The sequence below is a fragment of the Triturus cristatus genome, chromosome 11, assembly GCF_964204655.1.
Source record: "Triturus cristatus chromosome 11, aTriCri1.1, whole genome shotgun sequence".
NCBI lineage: Eukaryota > Metazoa > Chordata > Amphibia > Caudata > Salamandridae > Triturus > Triturus cristatus.
This window is the reverse complement of record NC_140594.1, coordinates 272,340,695-272,350,998: the sequence shown is the minus strand read 5'-3', so window position 1 is coordinate 272,350,998 and position 10,304 is coordinate 272,340,695. Positions and strand designations below refer to the sequence as shown.

Here is a 10,304-nt window from a genome sequence, read left to right as displayed (position 1 = left end):
TTTGGGGGGGGGCTAAGAAAAAATTTCGGGGGGGGGGCTGAATCTTTTAAGCCATAGGCAGAGTGGAGCTGCAGGGGCTCTTAGAAGGGGTGAAACAGCGAGGCCTCATTAACATGCAAATGGTCTTTTAAAGACCTGTGAAGTGCTCGGGTGCGGCTGTGTGTGCGCCGGGAAGCTGTCTCATCCCGGGCTGCCACACACGACGGGGGTGGGGGCTGAAGTCCTGTGAGTCCAATGGGTGTTGCGCGCCTGAGGAGGGATGTGAATGAGGGAAGGGCTGTGAGAGAATGGGGTGTGTGGGGGGATGGGGTGTAGAAGGAGTGAAAGTTTTGAACCTAGACAGTGCTTGAAATGGAAAAATAGAAGTGCAGGTAATCTGTACCAGAGTACCTGCTTGTTTCTGAGAAGTGCCGGTACCCTCCAATTAAAAGTATAGCATTTCTCTTGAAAAGTGCCGGTACTCTCCCTCCCAAAATAAAGAAAAGTACTCCGTTCCGGGCAGTCCCGGCCTATTTAAAGCACTGAACATAGGTATAGGAGGAGTTTGAAAGAGCGGGCGTGTGAGTGGGGAGCGTGGGCTTGGGTGAGGAGGCAGAGAAAGAGGAAGGTTACACGTGGTGGAACGATTGAGGTGTATGGAGATGGTAAGGGTGCGAAGGTATGTGAGGGCGGAGGGTGTGGTCAGAAGAACTTGCGGGGCTTGTGGAAGGCGGCATACGCGGTTTGGTCTGGTGGGAGGGGCTTGGGGTAGGAGGATATGCTGAAGGATGCATGAGGGGGTAGGAGGGAGTGTAATGAAGAAAGGGCGTGGGAAGGGCACGGGGCGGTTCCCTGGCAGGGACGGGCACACGGTAGCACCAATCAGGCGAGGGGCTGGCGGTGTGCCACGAGCACCCGCGGTGGATTCGGTGACAGAGATCACCTCATGGTCCCGGGCTGTCTTTAAAGCTCGCGCCGGCTGATTCATTCATTCCACCTCACCGGTTTCTCCAGCTGCCTGCCTGCCCTCCGGTGGCTGCACGCCCAGGCCTCAAGCCTTTTCCTAAGGGGCGTCCTTTCGGGTTCTCATCCGTGAACCGCCGCCAGTGTCAGGGACCGTTGTAGGGCTCAAGGAAGACAGGTTTGGGTCCGCAGAAGACAGTGTTTGTTTGGGGAGTCGCACAGGTATCCGAATTGAACTACAGAGCACATTTTTGTCCACAGGGAAGTGCCAGCATCTCAGGACAGATAGATTCTCAGGTCACATTATTCAGCCTCAGGGTACCGAATTGTTTCAGAACGGCGTTGCAGTCCCAGGAGACGGGTTTGCAGTGCCGGAGCGTTAGATCCTCAGGGTACACTGCTGCAATCTCATTACAAAAGTGGTGTAATCTCGGGACACAGTGGCGTTTCAGTCTCAGGACAGAGTGCAGCACTGTCCTGGCACAGTGCTACACTCTCAGGGTACACTGTTAGACTAGATAGGCGCAATGTTGCAGTCCAGTCGAAATGCGCAAACTTCTCTTGCGTGGTAATGCAGTGTCTGGCCAGTGTTGATAGCCCCATGGAGTAGTGTTGCCGTCTCGGGTAGAGTTTTTCAGTCGGTTTAGGGTGTAGAATTCTCAGAACACACTGCAACAGTTTAAAGCTACAGCGTTGTTGTCCTAGTGAACACCAGCACAGTCCGGGTAGTTTGCATTCTCAGGTCTGCAATCTCGAGACAGCGTTGCTGTCTCAGGGTTGATTGTTCGATTCTCGGCGGTCAGTCTCAGGGTACGGCATTGCCCTCTCAGTGTGCCTTGTTGTAGTGTCAGGAAAGTGACAGACTCTGCAGGTAGACTGTTGCAGCCCTATGGCAGAGTGTTAGATGTTCAGGGCACAGGTTTGCAATTTTGGGGGAGAGTGTTGCAGTCTTGAGGCAAAGTATTAGGTTTTCAGAGCGCATTGGTACAGTCTCAGGGTGTAGTAAAGAAGTCTCAGGAATGACCCGTTCAGTGGCAGAAAGTCTGTTGTTCTGTTTCGCATGTATCCTCTCTGTGTGTGCTCACGAGGAGCCTCTGTCCCTCTTTGTTAGCCCTGTCACTTTCTGTCACATGGTAGCGTCCACCTCGGATCAGGTGTATGTCAGTTTCCTGCACACTGACCTTGATCACGTGACTCTGTACCAGACAGTCTTTTCACTTCCCAGCCGCCATCTCCTTGAATGCACTATCCAGCAGGATCAGTCCCTGGTGCGGCCCTATCAGTCCTTTTGCGAGGCCTCCCAGGCCAATTCCACGCAGCACCCTTTCACTGACCACCAGGACCCGGAAGTCCAGCAGGCCCTCTCTGCGTTCCAGATGCTCCAGCGGTCGTGCCTCACGTCCTCTGGGAGTCTGTCTGAGGCTGCATTGGAGAGGACCAAAAGGGACACCTCCATGGGGGATGGACCGGTTCCAGAGACGAAACCATGGCAGGACCAGGATGCTGAGGCTGTACCAAGGCCCATACTAGAGGGGAGTCCAAGGACGAGAGCCAAGCGAGGGTGGACCATGCCTGGGACACTCTGGTGTGGAGCTGGCAACTCTGCTGGAAATTTCACAGATGTAGGTAAGGTGATGGAGGTGTCTCCTGGAGGTCCTCTCCTAGAACTGCTGACAAGTTCTGGGCAGGTAACTGCATACCTACCACTTGTCCTATACCTACTGTATAGTATAGACAGGATGCAGGAGGCCATGGTCGGGGGAACAAATCTGTTCTAGGTGAGACTTTGGATAGGGAAGACGATTAGAGTTTGGCTGAAGGTCAGATTAGTGTCCAATTATGCTTCGGAACAAGTTAGTGGTATGTCAGGGTCAGGGTCGTAACTGGGACCTGAGTTAGGATTAGGGCAGAGTTGGGGTAATGTAGGGGTATTTAAGGGTCAGCGTAAGTGTTGTAGTCCAGGTTACGCTTAGGAACAAGGTATGGGGAAGGTTAAATCACTGGTATTTATCAACGAAAGTATTTTCAACCAAGTAGCTTGAAATGGAATGTGACTTTCAAGCCCGGGTATGACTCGATCTCAATATTTCATTGAAATAGTTTTCATCATAAAAGTTGTCCCTGAAGTCAAAAGCCTGAGAGGACATTGATTCCTAAGAAATAAGGGTCCATAGCTATCATGAAAGGACTCAATAAAGAAATCCCTAAAGTTAATAGGAAACCATACAAGGAGGAGGAAAGAGGTGCTCCTTGAGCCCACTCTAGACATACGATACTTTGAAGAGTAAGACGCATCAGCAGTGCTTATGTCTACTTCCACTACAGACTCTACTAGATGTATGGCTCCAAACTTGTTTACATGTTGCTTCCTTGTGTCTCTCCCATCCATCCATTCAATTTCTCACACCACTGCAGTTGGGAGCAGGCCCATGCTTATACTCCTCTTTCTGTGTTCCTCATTGTCTGAATATTTTTCCAGAATCCAATATTTCTGGAAATTCTCACCTCTTTATCTGCAGGTCCATCTCTAGAAATATTTCAAGCATGCCCCCTGAGGAAGCCTGTGTCTCCTTATGCGCAATACTTGGTCCAGGGACTGGCCTTTCTCCATATCATCCAAGTCTTTGCTCCCCTTAAAATGTGGTGTACCAATGCAGACCCAGTACTAAAAAGTAGGGATGAGTAAAAAAGGTACCACACATAACCTTGTACACCTCTGCTAGACCCCTCTTTGCCTCGCAAGCAATGTCTGACACATAATGGACCCCCTCTGGTCGTGAGATGCGAGAGCATCCTTGCCCACATGGTGCCTTCAAACATGTCCTGTCATTTGTAGGGTGGGCAGCATATGTATAACTCTACATTAACTGCATTGACATCGAACTAGCACTTCATCTCACCTTTCTCAACCCCTTCATTGTCTGGGAACTCCTGCTTGTTAGCATAGGCTTCCTGACTTCCCATCTGCAATGTTGCCAATCAGTGTGAGGGATCTCAGAGCTCATTCATGCAACACTCAGAGGCTGGTGTTCTCTCCATGGTGTGAAGTCCTTGCACCAGAGCTCTTCATCGCCGTGCCTTGCAGACGACCATGCAAGGACGTTTTAGCTTATAAATTGAATGATATTGTGGACTTTACTTTAAGCCAGTCCGGCCACACCCCGCTCCCTCTGATGATCTGATTACCGGCTCGACTCAAAACCCTTCCATCAGATATGTCGTGCAGGGCTTGAGCCTAGTGAATCAGCCCCTTCCTATCTTTGTGTACTCTTCTGGCTTGTTGCTATTCAGTAGTTCTTTCTTTACAATATTCCAGTAATTTTGGCATTATCACGTCAGGCCGATAGATCTTAAATTGCCTAATCTCTGGCTGTTGAGACTTTTTATGGAGTGGGGCTTGAGATCGCATGCCGCCAAGTCTTTGCTGTGAAATATTGTTATTTTACTTAGTAAAATAGATCCACCTAATTTAAATTAGCCATATTTAGTCTCACTTATGTGCACCTGTGCATTTGTCCATAGGAGATTTTCCTATTGGCTATTGCATCAGTGGTAGCCAGAGGCCCGATGTATTACTCTGTCAGATTGCCAGCTGTTTGTCTTGATATCCTCACAGGTGTCTGAGTATATCCTAGAGATTGTTTCGGATCAGGCTCTCTGAAACACATGGATCAGGACCCAGGTGGATCCGCAGAAAGTTGTGACTGGGTTACTTGGTGGGTGACTGACGTCTGTAGGTGTGCATAGTTTTAGAGATAGGATAGTCTGTGGACTGTGTTTACAAGCCATTATGTTTACATCCTATCACTAGTTTGACACGCTACACGAGTCTGTGTACACATCATACTATTGTTAGCAAATGTCTCTGAGGGTAATCAATCACAGGCCTTTATTTACACCCTAAACATTTTAAGGTAGATATGTTCACATGCACATAACCTTCTACTCAATCTAGCTCTCAGTTTACTTCTACTAAGTGCTAGGTAACTATGTTCTTTTTATCACCGCCAAGATTAGAAATGTGTGGCTTGTGTTTGCAACTAATGGGTTGGTAAGTGCCCTGTGGTCTTTATTTATACAAGATTGGTTTATTGGGTTACACGCCTGTGTTATGTTTGTATTTGATGAGTTTTTAGGTAAACCGTGGCCTATTTTGATATCTGATGGGTTGTTAGTTAACACCTCGTCTTTTTTTCAGATTGCATGACGTTTGATCTGAGTTTACGTTTAATTGGTTACTAGATAATCGGAGTTCTACGTTTTAAGTCTATGTGTTGTTAAAACCAGATAACCAGAGTTCTAGGTTTACATCTGTGTGTTGTTAGACAACCCATGGTCTATGTTTACAACTCAGGGGTTAATTGTCTAGATTTACACTTGTTTCACAGCTCTTTAACTATGCCTGATCTATTCTCACACTACATGATTCATTAGATAATTAATGGGTTATGTTTACACATAAGCTTTTTTGAAAAAAGAAAACTCTGATCTTTCTTCACAGCTGATTGCTTTATTAGGTAACATGTGGTCTATGTGTATGTGATAATTTGCAATAAAACCTTTGTTTTTGTTTACACCTGATTGGTTATTGAATAACCCTTGGTCTTTGTTCACACGTGGTCGCTTCATAAGGTAACCTGTGGTAGATGTTTACATCTGATAAGTTAGTATGGGGCATATTATCAAGAAACGGCGTTAACCTCTTCAGTGCCCCGCCCTTTCCCCGCCCTGTGCCGGGCATTGAATTAGCGGGCGGGGTTCATGACGAGATAGTCTCGTCATGGGCACAGCGCAACCGTGCTCCATGACGAGACTATCTCGTCATGGGCACTGAAGGGGTTAAAAGTATCGCCGCTTTAGCAGCAGAAAACTGCTGCTAAAGCAGCGATAATGGGCTTGATAATATGCCGCAGAGAATTCCCATAGAAGCCCATGTTGACACCAGAACATGGGCTTCTATGAGAATTCTCACAGACTCGAAATATGGGTGTAAAAAGTTTGCTTCATTGGCAGAAATTGGGCAAGCAAACAAACATGCTTCGGCTTCTGGCTACACAACCTGAATGGGCTCCTGAGGGAAAGGTGTTCTCTTCAGGGGAGGCAAAAAGACGTCATAAATGGCCTGTCAGCCGTGTCGTCATCGCGCCCTTGCCTGCGCCTTCCAATTATCTCCGGGTGGAGAGAGCGGGCCCCTCCCCTTCCCACTTGATAGGCAGGATATCCTCACCGCAGGTTTATAGTGTACACTAGGCTCACACATGATCAGCAGCCCTTTGATTAAGCTAATGATATGCGAGTACACTCACAGTCCGTTGCAGCAGGTGTTTGCTCTCCATCGTCTAACACGCACCTTCTCCCGCAGGAATCTTCCAGGGGACGGACCTGTGCTGCCGGGAGCACGACCACTGCTCGGAGAGACTGCTAGCCCTGGAGTTCAAGTACGGCATCCGCAACTACCGGATACACACAGTCTCCCACTGTGACTGCGACTACAGGTGAGAGCGGAAGGAGCGCGTGCTGCCTGCACTCACCCATCCTCAACAATCACCAAGCAATGGGCAGAGAGCTGCAGGAAGCAGTGAGCTGCAGGGCACGGCTGGCAGGGAGCCGCAGGGAGCTGTAGTGGCCAACAGACAGTGAGGGCGTGAGCAGGTGCATGGAAGAGAGTAAAGGGAGGGGCAGGGGCAGAGTCAAATGGAGGGACACTGCAAGTCTGAGGGAGCGAGAAACAGAGAATCGAGGAAAGTGCCAAGACGAGAGTAATTGGCGTGACCGGAGATCATCTGAGGAGGGACAAACAGGGACTCAGAAGGACTGACGGACGGGGTCAATGGGAGTGACGAGCAGTGAGTCAGAAGGAGTGACAGGGAGACTCGGAGGAGCTGACAGGTGCGGTTAGAGGGGGACCGACATGTTCAGAAGGACGGACACGCTATGAGTCAGACAGAGTGGCAGGCAATGTCAGAGAGCGTGATAGGCAGGGTGACGGGGAGGGACATGCGCACTCGTGAGTGACAGTTGGTTAAGAGGGAGTGACAGGTTGTGTGAGTCAGAGGGAAAGACAGGTGTAGTGATGTTCCACACTTCATTCAGGAAAAGAAGGAATCATGCAAGGCTTGCAGTTAGTTACAGCTTCAATGTTTATTCCAAGATACTGAGTACAACCAGAGACCAGCAGCTCATGCAGCACAACGGACACTGAGTTAGAATCAGCCCTGACCCCATAACATTCTTATCATAGGTGTAGGTTCTATTCCTACTCACGAGCCTACTTAAAGCGATACACCATCGCTACACATCTCCCTTCTTAATTATACATTGTTCACAAATATATTTTCACAGAAACTCACATGCAACAGTGTTACAAATAAAAACAAAAGAACTTGCATAATACATTACTTAAAAACAACAAAACCTTCAAGTTTCCTGGGAGCTGTAATACTCCTACCAAACCTGCTTACCCTGCTCCCAATAGTACATTCATTGATAGGCTCTTTATTCTGTGTTCCCACTTCAACACTCTTACCCTGAACTTGACCATCCTTTAACACAATACCTTCAGGGGTTTGCCCACCAATGTCATCATGATCACCAGAGACAACTTCACCTGCTCCACTCTGCACCATCTGAAAACCCAAAGGGTCTGTAGACTGTGCACCCATTCCAAGATCTATATCCCCTAATCTTTCATTACATTCTCCCAACGACGGGAAAACATCCATCCACCAATAGTCTCTTCTCCCCTCTGAAACACAATTTTTTGCTAAACCTTGATCATTTGAAATAGCAATGCGGCTCATGTGATGGACACTGCCATCATCGAGCTGCACTGTGTTCCTCATGACCTTTATAATGGTTTTAGTCTCCGAAAATCTGGGTTGCAACTTGCTAGATTTTTTTGCATGCTTAACCCTTACACATTGTCCAACGCGGACACATGTTTCTTTTGTACCATGTTTTTTGTCAAAATACACTTTATTCTTCTCTTGTGAAGCCTTCATAGCTTCTTTTACAAGATCAGCATCCCAGTCATGTTTCCTACTTCTGCCGATCCACCCAGGATTAATTTTACAATGTGGGAATCTTCCACGCATTAACCCAAATGGACACTCCCCAATTGTGTCATGGGGTGTAATTCTATATGACCAAATCAACTTGTCCAGTTCATCATCCCAATTTTTATTACCCTTCTTCGCTAATTGCAAAATGCCTTTCAAAACTCTGTTAACCCTTTCTACTACTGAATTACCTCTTGGGTGATACAATGCTGTGAACTTTTGCTGAATCCCAGTGTTCTCCATAAATTTCAGAAAATCAGGCAAGGTGAGTAACAAATGGAAAGTCGGGCGGGGGGAGGGGGGGGCAACAGCATGAGAGTCAGGGGGAATGACAAGAAGACAGAGAGTCACAGGGACCGATAAATAAAAATAGGGTGTGATCATTGGAGAAACAGAGGATGGTGGTGAGAAAGACAGAGAGTGGATGCAAAGTGGAGACATAGGAAGGAGAGGGACAGTGAAAGTGACCGTGGGAGAGACCAAGAGAGTGAGATAAAAAGAGCCGGTAGAAAGAGAACGAGAAGATTTACAGGTAAAGATATGGTTGGTTGGCTGAATTGGGCAGATGGGTGTACAGTGTGTGCGTGAAAGAGAGAGAAAGATTAACAGACCAGGCAGGGCTTAAGAAAGCAAAACAAATTGAGAGAGTGACAAACGCAGAGAAATGGGAATGATTGAGAGAGAATGTGAGGGAGTAAGAACACATAAGATAATCATTGTATAATTAATACCCCATCTTCTTTCACAGGTTCAAACTTTGCCTCCATCAATTGAACGACACCATTTCCACGTTTGTGGGCATCACATTTTTCAACCTGTTGGAAATTCCCTGCTTCACGATGGAAGAAAGAGAAGGGTGCCAGGCCTGGCACTGGTGGGGAGGGTGAGTGCCGCTTATCATCTTCCATTGTGGAAAGAGGGTCGTTCTGGATAGGAAGAGCCTGGTTGCAGCTCTCCATTGAAATGCAGCGTCCAGAAGTGATTTGTAAGAGAGTTAAAACAAACTGATGAGCAAAGTCAACTTCTGCACCCCTGAGTGGAGCAGTAGCTCCTAATACGGGTCAGCTGGAGTGTGTACCTGCTACAGAGTGGACATCCCAGTGATGCAGGTCTGCAGTAGGGCATCTTTAGGTGTGCACGTGCAAGTCATGAGTTTCTTGTGGGGCCCAGGAAAAAACCTCAAGTGGAAATCAAGTCCCATTAGCGTTTATTTACTTTAAAGTAAAAAATTAAATGTCCTCCATGGTAAGAGAAATCAAAGCAGAGCCAGCACTTGGCCGTATCTATTGGTATAGTTGTGTTATCTGCCTAATCATTAGTAAACGGGCAGACTTGCGTCAAAGTCGGTAAATACGTTTGGAGTGCGAGTCCTGGGCCCTGAAATTGTGTGTTCCTGGGGAATGGCGTCTCCTCTTGTCGGCCTCTGTGATGGCCCCGGGGGTACTGAAGAAGGGCACCTTTGATTCCACTGCCAGTTGCTGTTCTGCCTGGATGCCTCTTTCCCTGCACCTGAGTTCACTGAAGCCTTTAAGTGAACATAACTTCTGCACACAGGTGCATTCAGTAAGACTTTTAAGTAGCCATATATTTTCTATATGTTAAAAAACATAAATACATTATTCTACAGAGGCATGGCTTCAACAGATTCAGCGGGAACATACAGGTGGTATGTTAAATTATTGTTGTCAAAATACCCTCTGGCATAATTATTGTGTCCTAAATATTGTCTGCAAAAATATCTTCTCAATAAGTGTAGATTTTCTGTTGTTATCTCCAATGGGGTGATATTTTTGTAAACAGGTTTACGGGTGCAAGATTGATGTCAGATGATATTCTGACAACAACATTCTGGTAGCATGCCCTAGTTACTCAGGAACTGTCCTGGCTGTGGCAAGCACCTCTCCCGGGCTGGAGAAATGGACACTGGAAAAGGTGGCATGTATGCAGGGACAGAGATGTTTCTACTTGGACAGGGTGGCGTGTATACTGGAACAGGGGGATGTGTATACCTGGACAGGGTGGCATGTATACTGGAACAGGGAGATGTTTATTCTTGGACAGTGTGGCGTGTATACTGGAACAGGGAGATGCTTATACTTGGACAGGGTGGCATGTATACTGGAACTGGGAGATGTTTATACTTGGACAGGGTGGCATGTATACTGGAACAGGGAGATGCTTATACTTGGACAGGGTGGCATGTATACTGGAACAGGGAGATGTTTATTCTTGGACAGAGTGGCATGTATACTGGAACAGGGGGATGTGTATACCTGGACAGGGTGGCATGTACACTGGAACAGG

The 10,304-nt window shown here is 47.4% G+C and overlaps 1 protein-coding gene across 1 annotated transcript in view; it reads left to right on the top strand.

Annotated features, from left to right (window-relative positions):
• The first annotated feature begins 969 nt into the window (after window positions 1-969).
• The window catches only part of LOC146784004 (uncharacterized), a 33,573-nt gene continuing 24,238 nt past the window's right edge, over window positions 970-10,304 (top strand). Inside the window, exons 1-3 of the mRNA XM_085633434.1 lie at window positions 970-2,568; window positions 6,305-6,437; window positions 8,749-8,883. Coding sequence (XP_085489560.1) covers window positions 1,962-2,568; window positions 6,305-6,437; window positions 8,749-8,883 — 875 coding nt within the window. The 5' untranslated portion in view covers window positions 970-1,961. The remainder of the gene's footprint in view (window positions 2,569-6,304; window positions 6,438-8,748; window positions 8,884-10,304) is intronic.